At 44.7% G+C, this 20,284-nt stretch overlaps 1 protein-coding gene across 1 annotated transcript in view; it reads left to right on the top strand.

The window, feature by feature from the left end:
* The first annotated feature begins 5,981 nt into the window (after window positions 1–5,981).
* The window catches only part of TM9SF2 (transmembrane 9 superfamily member 2), a 48,973-nt gene continuing 34,670 nt past the window's right edge, over window positions 5,982–20,284 (top strand). The window contains exons 1-4 of the mRNA XM_006262597.4: window positions 5,982–6,344; window positions 13,332–13,399; window positions 14,330–14,423; window positions 15,419–15,546. Of these exons, the coding sequence (XP_006262659.1) occupies window positions 6,213–6,344; window positions 13,332–13,399; window positions 14,330–14,423; window positions 15,419–15,546 (422 nt within the window). The 5' untranslated portion in view covers window positions 5,982–6,212. The remainder of the gene's footprint in view (window positions 6,345–13,331; window positions 13,400–14,329; window positions 14,424–15,418; window positions 15,547–20,284) is intronic.

Here is a 20,284-nt window from a genome sequence, read left to right as displayed (position 1 = left end):
TGTTTCTCCTGCTTCTGTCAGTAATGCATTTGGGAGATTTGTCTAGATCCGAGTTCAAGAATACAGAGGTGGTGCTCATGGGTGGTTCAAGGATTTTAAAAAAGGGGGTACAGATGGTGTGGTGCAACATTGCATGTAACATAACCCCCATTTCACCCTGGGTAAAAGGAAACTAGAAGGTTTACTAATATGCTAGGGGCTTACGGCTGTACTCTTCAGTTTAGGATCAAAGTAAAAATGAATATAACTTTATTGGAACGCACACTAATTTATTACATTATATATTAAGTTAAAAAAACACAACAAACAAGGCAAAAATAGTCAAAATGCACTGTAGCCATTATAGTTAAATGTACACCTCTTATTCTGCTTTGTAAAACAAAACTTACCTTCCTGTCTTGTCAGTGCCTCCAACACTTCACTGTCAAATATTTCCCCATTGAGGTTTTTTAGCTCTCAGAGCCACTCTAATTAAAGTGCCCCCACCCCCAGACCATGTGTAAATGTGCCCCAAGACTGCAGAACAAGAGATAACTTAATTCATTGAACCTTAAGACCATTAAAAAAGGAGAAGGGGTCATTATCCCCTGACATGAGCAGGAATGAAGTACATTATAAGGAACCATGAAATCAACAGACTCCCTTAGCACTGCCTAAAGAGAAATGTTGCTGTTCCTCCCATAAGGTTGGTTTTAAAAAGTTTGGGTAGATCAGGAATTGAAGGTGGGGCATGAGTGCACTACTATACCCAAGGCCCTTGTTACATATTAACTAATTAATCCTGCAATAAATTTAGACAGGCCACAAGCGCAAAGTAATTTACATAAAATAAAAATGACTACCTAGCTATAAAAAAAGTCCACCAGCTACAAAGGGAGCACTTGAAGACATGTCACAACTCTCTGGCTGGTTTCTAGGCAGCTCTGATTTGATGCCCCTGCTACAAGGTTAAAGCTGGAGAGCAAGCAGCCAGGGAGCTGTTACACATTTGCAGACACTCCTTTTGCAGCTGATCAGCTCTTTTTATAACCGGGTACTCATTTTTATTGTGTGATCCTTACTCCACATGTGGAGCTGGCTTACATTTATTGCAGGATTCTTCAGTGAACTGCGCAATGTATGTAACGTGTACCAGGGATCTGAGGGCCCACCTAGTGCAGAGGCGCAAACTTCTCTAGGGGACAGCCTACTAGCCATAGTCGCACTCATCTCATGGCCTGTCCCTGCCTCTGCACCAGTTATCCCCTAAAGTGCTGCACTCCCCTGTCAGTGTAACCTAGCCCAGGTGCTCCCCACATGCCCTGCCCAGTGTTGTCAGGTCTAAAATATGAAATTATTGTATTTGAAGCTCAAAATTATTAAATTTGCTGACAAACTATCGTACACCGAAAAAAATAAGCAAACAAGTATAGAAATAAATCTAATTCATGTTTACTTTATATTGCTCACTGGAAGTCATTAGTGAGTGAGTGAGTGAGTGAGTGAGTGAGTGAGTGAGTGAGTGAGTGAGTGAGTGAGTGAGTGAGTGAGAACTGGGTCAACCTCAAAGTTGAAGCATTTCATTATTTTGAGGCAAGCAGTCATAAGAAAGTGCTGACAGCAAACCCCAAAGTCAGTTAAGACTCCCTAAAAGTGACTTGGGTTTTGCATATGCTGCATAAATTAACTGCCTCAAAAATTATGGTATGTTTTGAACACTTTGTTGCTATTATCGATCATACTTCCTACAAGGGTTGAAATTATCATAAAACTAAATAATGATCATATACCTGGCAACACTGCCCCCAAAGTGTTATTAGGCAACTGCACAATAAGCGACTCGTGTAGACCTGCCCACTCAGCAGGTAAATATTTGTTACATCAAATAGATGAGTCAGAAAGCATATAGATACTCAACGGTAATGTCACTTTTTGTCTAGTTTTATGTCATTTCCTAGTAGTTTATGAATTCTTGCTCAATGGATAGATTATGGGGGAATTTTATGACAGACCTCAAATTAATATTTTGCATGTAACCCTTCTACCAGCAGCACAAGGGCCAGGTTCACATTTTGGGGTACCTCATAAATTATACTTGTGGCTCAAGCCCCCACCCAGAAATCTGAGAACACTAAATGAATGACAAGGTGTCCGACATAAAACCCCCCAAAATAAAACCCTCTCTTCGCAAGCAGTGGAACGAATAAACAAATTTAATACAGAAAGTAGGGAAAAACATCAAATGTAATGTGAAACAATACTAATTACACAACAGAAGTCTATAAGCTGCTCTGCACCAGGGGAAGCTACTTGAGAGAACAGACCCCTCGGTGGTGAAAGGGGGCCCTTGGTGCTGCTTGGAGGGATAATGGTGTGGCAATCTTTGCTCCCATGGAGAGGCTGTATATGTGTGTGGGGAGTAACTGTGGCTCCAAACAGCATACACGTAACCCACACTTCTGGGCTTGATTACATAGCCTGCTGAACCGAAAACTGCAGGAAAACTCCAAAAAAAGCCAGGTTGATTAATGGTTGCAGCTGGCCCCAATCAGGCAGGATTAGAAACACCCAGGTTCCAACCCTGTTAAGTTGCCAGGCCTGTATGCTGGCCAGCAAACCTATGGAGCCAATACTCTTTCCTCCAGGATTAATCCCTTAAAATCTCAAACAAGAAAAGGGGAAGAAAAGGAAGAGAGAGGAGTTCCCAGGTACTAGGACAATTCTTCCTCTATCCCCCCTTTACTTGAGCTTCCCTTTTCACTATCTGCAACTCACTCTCCCTTGAAAGAGACGTTACTCTTCAGCAGGAATCCTGGTTTTCATTGATAAAAAGTCCCCAATTTTCAGATTTAAAAAGTAACCCCAAAATCAACATTTTTCTGTAATTAAAATGAAGCATCACTAAGATAGATAGATCAATAGATAGACAAAAAAGTGTTTGGATGCTTATCTTGCTGGGATCATTTGACCCCAGCAGACTTCCTGCCTAAAGTAGGGGGGCTGGACTGGATGATCTTGTGAGGTCCCTTCCAACCTCTAATGTCTATGAATTTATATATACTAGTGGCATTTCATTTTAATCACGGAAAAAAGTGAATTTTGGGTTACATTTTTTAATCCAAAAATTGGGGATTTTTTCCCCCAGAGAAAACCATGATCCCTGCTCTTCAGCAGCTGCTGGCAGCCTCTCCCCATCACCCCAGTCAAGCCAGCCTAGCTCCCCTTATATCCCTTGCATGACATCACCCTGGCTGTGTCCAGTCAGCGAGCACCACATTGCAATCTCTCTTCCACCCAATTGGCCTGAAGAATCCTCTGCTTCCCCTGGCCAATGAGGCTAGAGGGTTTTACATATTTGCCCCAGATACAGGCCCCACTGGCCATGTGCTGAGTACACAGCCAAAACACAGGGGCCATCTTACCCACATAAAAAAAAAGAACACACACAAAAAAACACAGCATACACTCAGCATGTATGGGGCTGTTACATGCATATAATGAATTTTTGCAACCAGGAGATCTGACACCATTTTTCAGCTCTCCTGTGAAATATGAATTTTTATTTCCACAGGGAGAAATTTTACAATCTTTGCACTCTCCTATGCCTGAGGAAGGGCATGTAAGCCTGAAAGCTTGCGAATAAAGAACCTTTTTTTTTTTTTGCAACTATCTAGTTGGTTTAATAAAAAATATTACCAGGGATCCTGGTTTTCTCTTATAAAAAATCCCCAAGTTTTAGATTAAAAAAAGTAACCCAAAAATAAAGTTTTCCATGATTAAAGTGAAACATCACTATGCATATATCTATATATTAGTGGTGTCTTATTTTAAATCACTGAAAAATGTGGATTTAGGGTTATTAAAGATAGATGGCACTTTTGAAAGAGCCACCTGGATACCACATGAAGATTTGCTGCAGTACAAAAAGAAAATCCCCACAAATGGGACACCATTAGTTATGACGTATCACCCTTCCCTGGAACCTACATGGAAAATCCTAACAATTGCAGCCCATACCAGAAGAAGACCCAGTTCTTAAAGAGATCTTTCCAGAACCACACATCCTAGCCTTTAAACAAGCACTGAACCTTGCCAACCTCATTATCAGAAGCAAACTTCATATGACCCAAACCACACCAAATGGATCCAGACCATGCCATGGCAAGAAATGTAAAACCTGCCAGCAGATCTCCACCACCCCTACTACAACAACAGTACCATCAGCATTCCTGGATCTTACAGCTGCACCTCCAGAAATGTTACATATCTCATCCAGTGCACCAGATGCCTTGATAGAAAACATGTAGGAGAGACCAAACAACTGTGCATCAGAATGAATGCACAGTGGAAATCTATTAAAGACAAAAACACCCAATTGCAGCAGAGATGGTAGCCTGTAACAGGGGGCCTTCCCAGTGCCAGTTAGATCTCAGCCCGCCCACCTGTTTCTGGGCCAATCACCTGCCCGTCTTTTTCTGCCACGCCTTGATGGAAAACCGATTCAGATGATACCCAGGTGGGAGGCTGCCCATTTAGGTCCCTGATGTCTAGGGGTGACATCCATTCTGCAGCTCCCTACCCTGCAGCCCATGCCTCACAGATTGCATCCTTCATCTCTTCCAGCTGTGGTCTCCTCTCTGGGACCTTAGGCCCTGGCCCTGCCGTCAGGCCAGTCAGAATCCCGAGCCTCTTGCTCTGGGCATTCCTTGTGGTGGGCCCCTGGCCCTTTGACTCCCCTTTGGGTCCTGGCCCCAACACAGACCAGTCGAGGGTACCTCAGGTCAGATCTGAGCTGCCTGACTTCTCCCCCTCACAACTCCATTGCAACCAGTAAGCCTCAGGACTCTCAAAGATTTTATAGGTCTGGGCTTTCCCCAGCCAGGACTGTGCGTGCATGCGATGGCTGGAGGTTTTCAGGTACCCCCAACCTGCCTTTCATCAGGGAGGTTTGCGGTCCTGGCATTTTCTGTGGCTGCTGCGCCACCGGCAGTCCCACCAGGCCTCTCTACCCTGGCACGGTGCAGTTTTAGGTCATGCCCAGGACCTGGGGCCTCCTCCTTCCCCACAGCCCCAGCTCATACCTCCAAGTTCATCCTGGCATGGGAGCTCAGCAGAGATGTTCTTCCCCTGCTGGCTGGTGATAAACTAAACTGCCACATCCAGCTCTGAGAGTGGGGCACTGGAAATCTATCAGTGACAAAAATACCCAACTACTTGTGGGGGCACACTTCTCAGGAAAATCACTCCCCTCCTAGCTCTCAGTTCTAATCCTCAAAGGGAATTTACAAAACACCTTCCATAGACGAGCCTATGAACTTCACTTCATAAATCTACTAGATACAAAAAATCATGGATTCAATATAGACACTGGATTTATGACACATTACAATCTAATTCACCAGATACCTGCCAGACCTGATCTCTTGCATTCTTCTTCCCCCCACTCTTCACCCAGCCCAACTTTTCAGCCTTTTGTCTTCCTAATTTCCAGCTATTTCCTTTTTCAAAGATGGCCTCTTTTCCACCTTGAAATACTGCCACTGTAGAGTTTCCCCTTACTCACCTTTGGCTTTCTTTCCCCCTGTTTTTTTCTCCCCTCCCTTCCCTGCTTTACCTTTTGTTTTCCTAATTTCTACCTATTTACACTCTCACTGACATCCTGCCACACTTAGTTTCTCTCATTTCTTGGTGTCTTAGACCAGCAGAGACTCCCTATGCCTGAAAAAGGGTGAAACCTTTCTAAGACCTTTTTTCCAATTACCCAGTTGGTCTAATAAAAGATATCACATCTACCCAAGGAACCACTGTGGGATTACTTTATTTTAATCCGAAAACTGTGGATTTTTAAATCAGAGACGACCAGGCTATCACCTCCTCAAGAGTTCTGATTACTTCAAATTAATATCTAACTTGGTTGCTCTATTTCAGGTGCGAGGAAAGGAGCGCAGGCGGCAACATTACCTCTTCCCATGTTGCGCGGGAAGGGGAGTGGAGGGGAATGAGGTTACAGGGCGCCGCGCCCCTGTTTCTATGGCAACCAGAAGAGCCGGGACAACCCGGAAGTGGATTCACGGCGCGGCGCAGGGGGTGCTGGGAGGTCGGCGCTGGGTGACGTGTCTGAGGCGGAGAGGCCGGAACTAGCGGCTAGAGGAGGCGCGCGGAGGGCGCCTGTCGCTACCGGTGCGAGACTTCCCACGTCGCCGCCGCCCCCGGGCCCAAGCGCCGCCGCCGCCATGTTGCTGCCGCGGGCGCTGTTGGCGGCCGTGCTGCTGGCGGCCGCCGCGCCCCGCGCCGGGGCCTTCTACCTGCCGGGCCTGGCTCCCGTCAACTTCTGCGAGAAGAGCAAGGAGACGCCCGACTGCAAGGTGCGCGCCCCCCGCTCGGCCCCGGGCCTGGCGCCGCCCTGCGCGCGCGGCTCTGGCAGCCCGCCCCTGGGCGCTGCGGAGCCCCGGCCCAGGGCGTCCCCGCGGGCTGGGGCCAGCTCCTAGGGCACAGCGCTCCCGCCCCTGTTTCGTGCCTGCGGCCGCTGAAACAGCTCGGACGGGTTCAACGTTTAGCAGAAGCGGGGAGTGGGGCTGAAAGTGAACCGCTATCGTTTGGGGCGGGGCAGGGAAGCTGCACTGAGGGGGTGGGAGGAGTCAGAAGAAGGGGAGGGGCAACCTGGGGGCCGGGTACAGCTGCTTGCAACCTCTCTGCTGCTTGCCACAAGCAGTCTGGGTGCTGGATGTGGCGTCGGCCATTGTTTCTGTAGGGTTGCAGGCCCTGGCAGGAGCAAGGTGGAGATACGGGGGCCGTGCTGCTGGCTCAGCCCTACCTGGGCCAGGTCTGGAGAGGCCCTCCTCTCCCCTGCCCCTGTGGTGAGGCGTGGCCCTGGGGAGCTGCTGAGTCCCCACCGAACCTCAGGGGCCTGAAAGTGCCCTGCTGGTGTCTGGGGGCTGCCATACCAATTAATCACTTAACCGTTGTAATTACAACAGGTTAAGCAGGTATTTTTAGTCTGTATTTACTTCCCTATCTCATAGTCAGAAAGTTCCTCCTAATCTCTAGCCCAGGGGTTGGCAGTGCTTTTGGACAGTGCCAAAAACACCTGCAAGCTTGGCTTGCAAGATGTCGGTGTGCCGGGGCAGAAGGTGGGGGAGCCACAAGGGACCTGATCTGTATTGTGGCAGTGGAGCCCTGGCCCCTTCCCTGCCACCTGCCCCTAGATGTGCGTGCCAGCAAAATGCCTTCATCTGCCACAACGTGGCACGTGCAGCTCTGTTTGCCAGCCAGGTTTTTAACCTTGTGCTGAGATCTCTTACCAGTGTATCAGTTATTTTAAAATAAGATTTTTTGGTTTAACCCATGCTAGATTGTTTTTGGATGGGTGTGGGCAGGGTGGATCACTATTCGATGCTTTGGCAGGTAACAGGAGTGCAAATTGCAATGAAATAGGTAGGTGTTCGTACTAGAAAAGACAGAGGAACCGGAGGAAGTTGGACTGCAGTTGCAGGGTTCTGATGTCTTAGATGTCCCAGGGTTTAAAGTCATTATTTCATACTTGTTAGATTCTTTACTTTTACATGGTGTACACTGCCAGCCCATGACTCTGCAAGAAAACAAGCAGCAAAAGTATGACTTAGTCATGTCATTCTGTTGAGCACCTGATTGTTATTTTTCTTCTTTTTTGTACAAAATCTTACTCTGAGGCTAGAAAAAGACATTGTCAAAGGAAGTGGCTCAGCTGTGCCAGGATGCATCTCGGGACAGGTATTTCACTTTGTGAGGGGAAACATGTCACTTTGTCCTTCCTGGTGATCTTGTGGGACAACAGGCGACTTGTTCTTTGCTTCCAGAGATTCACCCTTGGCAATCTCTGGGGTTCTTGGAGATTGCTGGGGCACATCTCTGCAAATGGGGAAAGGCAGGATGCTCCCATGCAGTTCTCACAGCTCCTGGACCACACCAGAGCATATTAGATACTCCAGTGCAGTCCTGGGGTTGTCCCAGGATTGTCCTGCCTTTCTCCAGTTGCAGAGATGTGCCCTCGGCAGTCTCTGGGCCGAGTTTGTAGAAGCATGGGGCCTTGACTTTCCCTGATTTCGGAGTCTTGCCCCAGCAGTTGCCAGGGGCACATCTCTGCAAGTGGAGAAATGTGGGCAGGCACTCTCATGGCCTGAGGGGCCCAATCCTGAGAAGTAATTCCCAGGTCGCGCAGGACTGGACCCCTAAAGCCCCACAAGCACCTGCCTGGAGCAGCTGGAGAATGTGGGTAGCTCTGACTGCCTGTGCTCTCTCACCATAAAGCAAATAGATGTCTGCTGCAATAAACTGGTGCAGTTTTACTACCTTTTTTATGGCCACGTTTTGGCATAAGAAAATTTATGGACATATATTTGCTGTCACTTTGTGCCTCAATTAAAAAAAAATGTATGGCAGCACAAAGGTGATGAAAGGCAATGTCTTTTTTCACTCATTTGATCCCAATTCTGCTGTGAGTCATTAGGACAAGGGAGGCAGCCCATCTGTCATGAAAGTGTAGTTGATGTAACTGTGATCTACTCAAATAGAATATAGGAGTAAACTCAGATGGAATGAATAAACAGTCCACAGTTATCATGGAGGGTTAATGATGTGACATCCTGCCTCCTGATATCCTGTAAAATATAAACTGTCAATAATTGCCTTTTCATAATACTAAAATCTATTTTTGCACTTTTATTTTTACTGTTATCTATCATCAATAATTAATAATCTATAATACAATTTAATATGTATGTGTATAATTGGCAAATATGCTAGGTCCTATAAATATTTAGCACATCAGAGCTGTGTCCTGAAAAGGTGATGTGGGATGCTTTCAGTTGGCACTCCATGAGATGTAATCTTTTAAAGTCAGTCTCGGATAACTATTAATGTAGACGCAACACATATTCGCACATACCTTGGAGTGTAGCAAAAGTGGATGTTTTACTTGCCCTCTCAAAACAAATAACTTTTGCATAGTTGATTTAAATGGACAGCATACATCCCAGGGATTTGGGCAAGGAGATGATGAAAATTTGTTTAAACCCATGCCACTGTAATGTAGTTTCTTAAACCTGGTATTTTGCTTTTATAATTCTATCTCTATTTTTATCTAGTCTGTGGTAAGCTGAGGGAACCAAAAAAAAAAAAAGCATTTTCATGTAACCTGGTTGGTAAACTCTGCTTTAAGTACTCTTATCTAAAGCCAGTCTCTAATCCAAGGATACCTCTATTTGCATATTCCCCCAACCTCAGGAATATTCTACACTGTAGTTTCTAGCTTCATTTTCTTTAGTTGGTCAGCATTTCCTTTTCTACAGTGATTCTCTTTCATACCCTGTACAGATGAGCTATATTGCATGTTGGTCCCCTCCAGTTTCCAGAGCTATGTAGGCATGCCAATAGCCTGCTTCTGGTGGGCCAGTCTGAATTCAGATTCTAATTTGGAATATATTATCAAGGTGTGCTCTAGATCAGTATCTTGACAGGTGGGAACACTTTTATAGTCTCTGCTGTCTCCTCCCACCCTCGCTTCTACTGGACTGGTTACTCTCCTCTGATATACTGCACTTAATATTTATACCAAGGTGCATTCCAGTTCCTTAACCAGAAGACCCTCTTTTCTCTTCCTACGTGTCCCTCTATCATTCAGTACACCTTGTCGGGACCCAGGGCAGCCGGCCAGCAGCTCTCCCTGATTCCCACCCGGGCAGATAAGGGTCCGGGGCCTTAGAAGGCCGTCAGGCGGGTACTTGTGATGCTTGGAGTGGAATTAATTAGGCGGACACTTATCGGTTGCAAAGCAAGATTATTTACTCTCGCCGTTAAGGTGGTGAATAGCGGAGGTCAGAGATACTTGGTTAGTTACAGGTTAAGGTTCGTAGGTCGTATGTTGGTCTGCATAAGAGTTTATCGGTCAGGCAGATAAATGGAGAAAAAGGTCGGGCCGGCAGGTTGTTGATTTACGTCTGAGAATTGGGTCAAGACGGGGGAGACTGACAAGTGATCAATTTGTCAGTTATTCTCACACATACATTCAGAGGTTTTTTAGGTGTGTACGCGGAGGTCTCCCATTCTTAATGGAAGTGAAGACAGGTTTTATTTGTGTAATAGCCAATTGCTTTTCGCCACGTCATAAATTTAATTAGAATTGCCAATTATCTAGCGGTCTTTGCTAGGGTGTTATCATAGGGACACTCCCGGACACTCCCCTGTCATTCCGACCAATTATAATGATTTATGTACAGCACAGAGGGCTAAGTTTTATTTCATGTTAGTGTCGCAGTTATAAATTTCTTTTTGACATGCGCAGCAAAAAAGCGGTTACTATCATTATTGTTAACCCTTAGTTAACCTAGTGTAGAAAAAAACTGTTTTGAATGGTTTTACTTGTTTGTGACATGGGCACTACTTAATTTGGTTGTGACATACCTCTTCCAGTTTCTAAATTAAACGAGGGATGAAGCCTACAGATTGTAGTCTTAATATATTATCCCATGCTGACTTGTTCCCAGCCTGTGCTCTAGGGAAGGGTGGGGAAATACGTGATAGTAATCATCAGATTAACTTGAGGTTTCAGATCTTTACAGTCTCAATATAAAGTGTAACTCATGCCTCTTAGAGGGTTGTTAGAGTCTGTATCGGGGTGAGCAAAATCTAGTCTGCAGGCCAGATCTGGTCTGCCAAGGGAGTCCATCTAGCCCATGGCAGATACCTCAGCCTGGCTCAGCCCAGTGTCACCACTACCAGACCTAGCCCTAGCCGTGTTGCCTGGGCACCCTGGCCTGTCTGGCCTGCACCCACTGCTGAGGCACTTGACGGAGTGGGTGGGTAGGCGAAGTCTCCATGGAGACCAGCTCAGGACCCATGTGGTCAGGGCATGCTCAGTCAGGTGGATGGAATGGGACTGTGGGTGGGTGGGGAGTGGTGTCTGGGAGTAGGATGGGCAGGGCCATGGCTGGGGACAAGATTGTGGGGTGGTGACAGCACAGGGCAGGGTCTGGGGCAGAGCCACAATCTGCTGCCCATGTGTCCCTGTAATGGGCACTGGTTCTGCAGGCAGGGGTATGCTGGGAACAGATTGTGGCTCAGCCCCAGGCCCTGGCCTCACAATGTCACCACCCTGAGATCTCGCCCCAGCTCTGCCGGCCCATTCCACTCCTAGACACCACTCCCTGCCTCCCCGCAGCCCCGTCCATCTGCCTGGCCAAGTGGGCCCTGCCTGTACAGGTCCTGGACCAGTCTTCATGGAGACCCTGGGATTGTTAAGTGGGGACAGCATGGGATTAGGCCCCAGGGCAGAACCACTTACGGAGTTTTGGTGAGCTGTTATTGGAGGAGTGGGGAGTGCTGATCCAGTCTGTGACAGCTCACTAAAACTTCCTAGGTGACTCTCAGGCCAAAATTATTGCGGCCTCCTCCTCCAGTCGATGTGGACTGCCTGTTCTTTTATTCATGGCACCCTCGGGTTCTGTGAGATCCTTTAAAAAGTGCTGCAGACTGCCATGCAATGTTAGGTGGGCAAACACCCCCACGTGGTTCGCAAGATAAACCCAGAGGTTTCAAATCGGATTCCACCTTTTCAAAACATACTGACCTATTGTGGTCTTTCTGAGTTATATGCAACAGAAGAATTTCTCTCTCCTATTTCTGAAGTCAAGAAATGAATGAAAGCTAAAAGTTGGCATTTTCTGAGGGTGCCTTGTGTCTAAACAGGATGAGAACCATTTCACTGGAGGAAGGATGCGGCACATTTTGCCAGTAACTTTCATATCTATATGCTGACAGCAGAGGAATGTTGAAATTCAGGACTCAAGCATTCAATTCCAGGTTTTATAGCAGAGGTGGGCAAAATGCGGCCTGGGGGCCAGATGCGGCCTACTGGGCCATTCTATCTGGCCCGTGGGGCCCCTAAAAATTTAGAAAATTTAATATTTATCTGCTCCTGGCTGCCTGTCATGCAGCTCTCAATGGCTTGCCAAAACTCAGTAAGTGGTCCTCTGCCTGAAATAATTGCCTGCCCCTGTTTAAAGGGTTTTGTGAACTGGAGGTCAGAGAATGTTCTACTTGTCTTCTTTATGACTATATAGTCACTCAACTCTTCCTCACATCATCTTTCCCTGTCCCTCTATTTTACCATGGCTGTATACCCCTCATAGTTTGGGTGCCCTCTGGGACAGCCTTTAGAACACAGGAGAGGACACTGTACTGGAGCATTTGAAGTCTAATCAGTGTATAAGAGATGTATAAGGGATGGAGTATGGTTAGGACAGACAGAATCCTCAGAGAATTCAGTTGCCATATTTTAACTTGTATCATAAACCTGTATAAACAGTGGATTTGATTTTGTTTGTTTGTTTGTTTTCTTCTTTCTTTTCCCCTTTCCATTCCCCTGAGGCTTCTAGTCTGGCTAAGCACAGGTGACTTTTCATCGGGATGAAAAATAATAACTTCCTTATCAAGTCCAAGTCCCTTTGTTGAAGTGCTAGAGCATTTCAGTGCAACTTTAGTAAGAATTCCTGTAACATGGGCAGTTCAATTTAAGTTTAAACTGCAAATGCTCCACTTAAAATAAACTCTGGTTTTGGAAAACAAAAGTCCAAATGGTTAGGCCTTTTCTACATTACAAACCTCTGGTGGAAGAGCTATGTTGGCTACAGAGTATGAAAAAGACACCTTTTGATAATTGCGAAATATTCCACGTGTGGACAATTTTGTCAGAAGAAAGCAGTTTTGTTCAGCAGAGCTTCTGCTGTTTGGGGGAGCTGGTAGAGCTTTGAGGGTGGAAAAACTGCTGGTAGAGTTGTATTTACATCTACTGTAATGTACTGCTACACCTTAAACAGTAGCAGCCCTGGTAGTGTATATTAAGGCTTATATTGACAAAAGCCATGGTTTCACTATAAACAACTGAAAATTGTTGGGCAGTCTTGACTGCAGGCAGCAGCGTCAATCTCCAGCTGTAATCATGCATGTTACTTTGAAAACTTTAGTCAGTGCAAGTTGTGATGCAATCAAAATTTGCTTCCTTTGTATGAAAAATGTGACCTGTGCTAGTGATCTACCAATGACTAAAATAGTGTACATGTTTCAGAGTTTTAGGTTAGAGATACTATTCCTGAGCATGATTCTCTGCTGCTTTGCACTTTATGTAGTTGTACTGGTCCAGAGTAGATACAAAATGCTGTCTGCCTGATATTGTAGTATTCGCATCAATTTTGATCAGGTGCAAACTAACCATACGATGTCCAAGGCAGGATTTTGTTTTTTGACATTCTGTTTGTATCCAAATTCATGCCTAATGTTATAAACATAATTAGTTACACTAAATTGTCTCTCTCTTTCAGGCTGAGATAGAGCTGTTTGTCAACAGGCTTGACTCAGTGGAATCTGTTCTTCCCTATGAATATGCTGCGTAAGTATTTTAAATTAACTTCACCTTTTTTGCAGAAAAAGCTAATGAACTTTTATTTTGTTATAATACAATATATAGAAATAAAGTCTGGAAAGCTGCTAGAACTACAGGGTGACTAATTTTGTTCTGGTTTCCACTGTTGACTGTTTTGTAACCTACGTTTTCTGGTCTAGAATACCCTTATTCAGAAAAAAATTACTTCCTGGTGTTAATCATCATTTTATTGATCAGAGTACTGCTTCTGTGTGAATTGCCCTGTAGCCAGATGAGTGGAAATAGTTGCAATGAAGTGTGACCTTCGCACCTATTATTTTAATGAACTATTAACTTGTCTGTCTTGTAACCAGCTAATACTTGATGGAAAATGCACACAGTGTACTGTGGCAGTTAGTTTTGAAAGGGAGTGTTTTAGTTGTATCTGTGTTTTGATAGGGGACAAGTGAGGTATTGGGATTTAGCCTAGTAAATTTTAAAGGATTGTTCAAATCTAATGGTAAACAAAGGCATAATACAGTGGATTTTAGTTTGGTTCCCATGTTCTGAAACTTCATGCAGTATTTTCAGGAAGCAGCCAATATGTTTTCTTTTCAGAGCAGCAGCTGTAGAACATATAATGATTGATTTAATCCCAGGCTGAAAAACCTCATGTGTATGCAAAATGGTAATATACTTAGTCAAATAATTTAAACGTGGAAATTTAAATTTATTTGAGTTTAGAAATAATTGAAGAAAAGAAATATTTTTAAATCATCCGTTATGGACTTTACTTCTATATCTTTAGAGAGTTTGGGGGAGAAATTACTGAAGCTCTGAAAGAGATGCTACAACTTTTTAGTTTAGGTTTGAATGGCAGGGATTTGAAGGAGTGAGAAGAAAGTCCTACAGATTACATTTCAATCCTTGATAAAACGTGCTTATTCTCTAATTCAGGTTTGATTTTTGCCAAAATCCAGAAGAAAAACGTCCATCTGAAAACCTTGGTCAAGTATTGTTTGGAGAAAGGATAGAACCATCACCTTATAAGGTTGTGCTCTGCTAAAGTGTTTTCTGTTAAATGGTTCTTCGCAATATAAAACTTTAAACTAAAAATGACTACTGTTCCTATTGTTAAAGATCTGTAATGGAAATCTGCCACTACTTTGTGTACTTTACAATTTTTAGCTGTTCTGCTTGTTCCTTATACTCCATAATCTATTTAAGAGCTAGAAGATTATGGTTACAAAGGGAATCATGAGAACGTGAGCTAAGTGTAAACTGAAAGAAAATTGTCTTCCTCCATTTGTAGAGAGCTTGAAGCAACAGCTCTGAAAGCTGTAGGTAGTCCTGGCAATTTCCATCAGGCACTGGTGAGTGCCCTGCCCAACTTGGCATTTTCTGACATGCTGTGGAGTTCAGGCTTTATTTCCTCTGTAATTTGACATTTTTCTTTGTCTCTCTTTCTTGGACTTAACCAGCCCCTGATTCTTGCTTTCCATATTAGGGAAGGTTGTTCAAATTACGGCAGGTATACTTTGCATTTTTTTCATGATGCCAGAGCTGTAATCCTATTTGTAGCTCAGGAGCAGAGAAATGGGAAACGTAAGCTAGGTGTCTGTCCAGAAGATGTGGAATAGCCCTGAAAACGGCTTAAGCGGGCTACAGGCACCGCCCTAGAGGCCAAGGAACCTTTGTGCCAGGAAGTTCCAACCAACACTGATCAGGCAGCTATTAGTAAGGTCCATGGAGCTGGTTCAAATGTACAATAAGTCTATTGTCATTGTTGAATGTAGGTTACAACTGAGGGTTCTTGACCTAGAATTAGTGGTGTCCTGGTTTGATAGAAGCCCCATAGTACTAGAGTTAAAGTTGTTTCCTTCTGGAACTCTGAAACATCTAATCATACAATCTTGATGTTCTAATTACTATAGGATTTGTCTTCTTTAGTATAATCTAAAGAATTTTTCTAGCATGATTTTGATATTGAACAAACTTGACATTTTTTAAAACCCCTTTCTCTTAATTCGTGTTTAATTCTCTTAGTTCTTATTTAATAAAGAAGAGACCTGCAAGACAGTTTGTACAAGGACGTATGACACACAAAAACCAGATCAAAAACAAAAATTAAACTTCTTGAAGAAAAGTATGCTACTGAATTACCAACATCATTGGTAAGTTGCACTAAATTGTTAAAAATATAATAATTTTATTTGTATTAATGGCTAATAGGGATGGTATAAATTTAACACTCTAAGGCCATGTCCATACGTGGTGTGGATATTTGTTTCCCTGGGGACAGCGAGCAGCAGTGTACCTTGTACTGCTGCTGTTTGTCCCCAGGGAATGTCTGTGTCGCATGCTGTCTGGTCCATGGCAAGTTACCCCGGGTGGGTTTGGGGAATCTGGGGCCAGCACTGGGCTCGCCCCAGCAGCCTTGCCTGGGGTCTTGAGGGGGCCCCTTGAGGCTGCTGCAGCACCAATCCTGCCACATGGAGCTTGGCTGGCAGCTGCAGCAACCCCTCTGCTTCTGGGAGGTGACAGCGTGGTGTGCTAGTGGTGCAGTGCTGGCATGGCCCCCCACTGGGACCTTGCTGCCACTGCTGGGCCCTGACAGCCAGCAGGGAGGGAGGGGAGTGGGGGGTACAGTGGCAGTGCCCTGCCATCAGGCGCTGAGACTGGGAGGGAGGGGAGCCAAGTGGGGAGGAAGTTGTGCATGGCCAGATGCACAGTGCCTGCAGTGTGGGGTGCTGGGTGGCACTCGCTTCCTCCCCGTCCCCCGCACCTGGGAGGTGGTGGCACCATGGTGTAGGAGGGGTGGACTGGGCTGGAGGCAGAGCAGTGGCAACGCAGACTGGTGGGTGGTGGTACTCCGCCCCTGCCCGCCTCCTCTCTCTCCCCCTGCCATTCTTGACAGGCAGTTGGCTAGTTTTTCAATTAAAACAATCATATATAGAACAGCTTTGGTAAACCTCATGGTTTTGGCTTTTTCTCTTATGCCTTTTTGCTAAGACAGCATTTTACATGTGGTCATTTCCTTGAATGTGTAACACTGCAGATGTCGCGTTCACTCTTGAAAAATCTACTTTCTGTTTTGTCTTCCTTCTCCTGATGGTGATTATATGGGCTGGAATTTGTCTGTTTTGGACAAATGGATTCTGGTCAGAGATTGGGAAAAGCATGCTGAAATGTAATGTGGAAACTTTAAGCTTAATAACAGGGAATAGTTGCAGCCAGTGAACAGTTCTTTTCACTGTCCAGCCATCATGTAATCTTCATTTTGAGGGAAGGAGTGGCAAGTATTTGACTTGATCTTTGTAAGCACCCTGCTCCACTCCCCTACTCCTTACCCTTTATTACAGGTACTTTACTGTCTTGTACTAGTGGCAAGATTCTGGCCCCATTCTAATGTAGTCTGTGTGTCTGTCTGTATGTCTTGTCTGTCCGTAAGTCTGTAACACTTTTGGCCAACTGCGCTTGTGCCGCGGAGAGGGCAGGCAGCGATTGCCTGCGCAGGCTCCACCTCCTCACGCAGGGAGAGAGCCGCTGCTGCCTCACTGTGGGCAAGAGGTAGGGGCGGGGGGGGAAGGGAGGCAGGCAGGGTTGGTCTGATGTAGAGGTTCAGCCAAAAATATGTATGTGTATGTCCAGATGAAAGATTGTTTAATCATAAGTTTATTGTCTCTTTAAACATAAGTTAACAGGAACTCATTGGTCGTGGAAACTGGCATAATGTTGTTTAATAACTGTTTTCAAGTTTGAATATTATGGAGATTTATTTTTCTTAAATCAAATGTTTGTTTCACCAGTATATTAATATAGTATCATGTTAAATTAGTACACATGGCATGGTGGATTTTTTTCATTCATCCAGAAGAGATATAGCTCCTCTGAGTTGTGGGTGTGGAAACATATCCTTTTAGAATATTGTGTTCTACATTTGTCTTGTATTTAATTTAATCTGCAACTAGACTATTCAGCTTTCTGTCATTACAGAATCCAGTGGTGGCAAATCCTTCTGGATTGCTCTCACATTCTAGGCTCCACTGTAATGGCCATTATAGCTTCAAGATGAGCTGGCACTGGCTATAAATTGGGTATAAATATGTGGTGGTGGGGGAAATACGTGGGAGACCAGGGTAGATGTGAATGCTGCACAGGGAATAAGATGGGTTAGAAGAAATGAGGCTACAAAATCCCTTGGGGGAACAGAAGTGGTCTAAGAAACACCCTTGAGATTTGAACAGTCACTTAATCAGTTTAGGAATACAGGAATTACTACATAGGTTCAGATCTGGTGTCCTTCAGGGGTCTGTGCTTGGTCCGGTGCTTTTCAACATCTTTATCAATTATTTGGATGTGGCGGTGAAGAGCTCATTGGCCAAGTTTGTGGACAACACCAAGTTATGGGGAAGTGTAGTCACGCTTGAAAATAGGCTGCAGATACAGGCAGACCTAGATAGGCTGTCAAGTTGGGCGGATCAGAACCAGGTGAAGTTCAACATTGAGAAGTGTAAAGTGCTCCATTTTGAGACTAACAGTCCCCAACATACTTACAGGATTGGTGGCGGCAAACTGACTAGCACCACGACTGAAAGGGACCTGGGGTAATAATAGACCATAGTATGAACATGAGCCATCAGGGCAAACAATACTCTGGCACGCATCAACCGATGCATCTCAAGCAAAACCGGGGAAGTGATTCCACTTTACTCAGCATTGGTGAGACTGCAGCTGGAGTACTGCATCCAGTTCTGCATCCATTTAATGACATGGAAAAGCTTAAGAGAGTCCAGAGAAGAGCCTGCCTGTATGATCAGAGACTTGCAAGGCAAGCCATACAAGGAAAACCCAAGGGACTTGAGTCTCTTCAGCCTAAAAAAGAGAAGGCTTAGAGAAGACTTGGTAGCAGTTTAGTGCTATACCAGGGGAATACAATTATTCACCAGGGCACCCTTGTGGAAAATCAAGAGTAATGGCCGCAAACATCTGGAAGACCATTTCAGGCTTAACACTAGGAAAAACTTCTTCACAGTTAGGGTGTCTAGACTGTGGAATAAGCTCCCTCCAGAGGTGGTGCAATCACCTACCCTAGAAATCTTCAAGAGACTGGGTGGTCATCTCACTGGGGTCACCTGACCCCAGTTGTCTGTTCTGCCTAGTGTGTGGGGCTGGACCCGATGATCTTGCAAGGTCCCTTCTAGCCAGGGCCGTGACAGTCTATGAATCTGGGGTTCAACTAGACTCATGTCTTAACAGTAGCCAGCACCAGAGTCTTTAGAAAAAAAGGTGTAAAAACATCACCGTATGCAGGTAACTTCACAGTGTAAACCAGGTTCTAATTAGAGATTAAGGTAAGGGATACTGCCCTTGTATTAGAAGTTAGGAAGCTTAATATGTCTTGTGAGATATGTTAACACTTAGCACTTTGAATATTTATGTTATCCATGTAAATGTCCAGCAGTTCTTAAACTTTGCTAAAGTGTTGTTTTCAGCTTTCTAGAGCAATATGTTTCATGGTCTAGTTTATGCATTTTCAGTTTTTAATTTACAGCCTTTCAGTTTTGCTGAGTTTCCCTTTTTCTTGTGCTGACGTAGAAAAAATCAGGACTGTTTAACTCAAAAATGAAATTAGAATGAAAACGATAAAAAGATAATTGGTCTCAAGAAGGGAAGGCAGAAACTTCTATCTCTGCACGCAAGAGCTGTTTGTTCCATGCTGCTGATTATCCTCTTCCCTTCTTTGGGCCTGTTCTAGTTCTGAAGTACTTCTTTTGAGATAGGTTAACCAGTATTGTATATTTCAGAGAAGGCACACAAAAACAAACACTAACATCCGGGACTTAATATTGTGATAGCAATATTACAAATGGAAGCAAAGGGTAGGAAGTTGCAGTCTCCCTTATAAAGTTTAAATTTATAAGCTCTTACTAGGGTGCAACTGTTGCCATGTCAGCAGTATGGTGTAATAATGAATTGGATAAGACTCTTGCTGTTCCTGTTCAGGGACCTGCAGGTATCTTTAGAACTGTTGAACCCGGTCAGTTAAATGCTTTACTGCTCCTGTCTATACCAAGCAACAGCTAAGGCAGGTGGTAGATACATATGTGGAAATAGGACCAACTTGAAACCAGAAGTTATGGAGAGTTAGGTTTCATCTCTCCTCTTTCTACATGACGGTAGCTGCTGCAGCATGAAATTAATTAGAAGTCATATTCTCAAGCAGGATCCAGGGGATGCAGCGTAGTAGAAATCCTAGCTGCCTGCATAGAACTGAGTTGGGGAATCCATTGGTCCATAGTTGTGGTGGGGATCCTACCCTCAAGTTTTGTCATCAATTTCTGTTTATCAGGTTGTACTTTTTTTCAATCCTAGTCTGTTGTTTAGGGTTACCTTTGTAGCTGGTTTTCCGTGCAACAGTCTGGCACATTGGGTCCTCTCCTTTTCCACTGCTGAAAGCAAGAAATATTCTGCCTTTCGCTACATCTCATGGAGCTTAGAGACGGAGCTGCTCTGCACCATGTTGCAGAAAGGGCTAGGAACAGGAGTCTGCTGGGTGGGGAGTGTTAAATAGGCAGTTGCAGCTATGTATGGTGGTGAAAAAGGACTCTCTCTTACTAATTCAGTCTTTTTCCTCTGGATTTATTGAAGTGTGGTTGGGAAAGTTGGCCTGGCAATGCAGGTATTTTTCTCTAGGGCTAGTACATTCAGTCCCTGAGTCAATAGGAATAAGTGTGCGCATGCATACTTCGAAGTCCTGACTGCTTTGCCCCCATCAGGCTGAGACCTCCTTAGGCCATGGTTCCTTCTGTTGCTTTCAGGGTAACAAATTGAACCTCCTGGAGTTGGTCATGGTAAATTAAAGGTAGAGTACATTTTTTACCGAAAACAGTTTAATGTAACAATCGACTC

This window comes from Alligator mississippiensis, chromosome 1, assembly GCF_030867095.1.
Source record: "Alligator mississippiensis isolate rAllMis1 chromosome 1, rAllMis1, whole genome shotgun sequence".
NCBI classification, from domain to species: Eukaryota; Metazoa; Chordata; order Crocodylia; family Alligatoridae; genus Alligator; species Alligator mississippiensis.
This window is presented reverse-complemented; position numbering and strand designations above follow the sequence as displayed.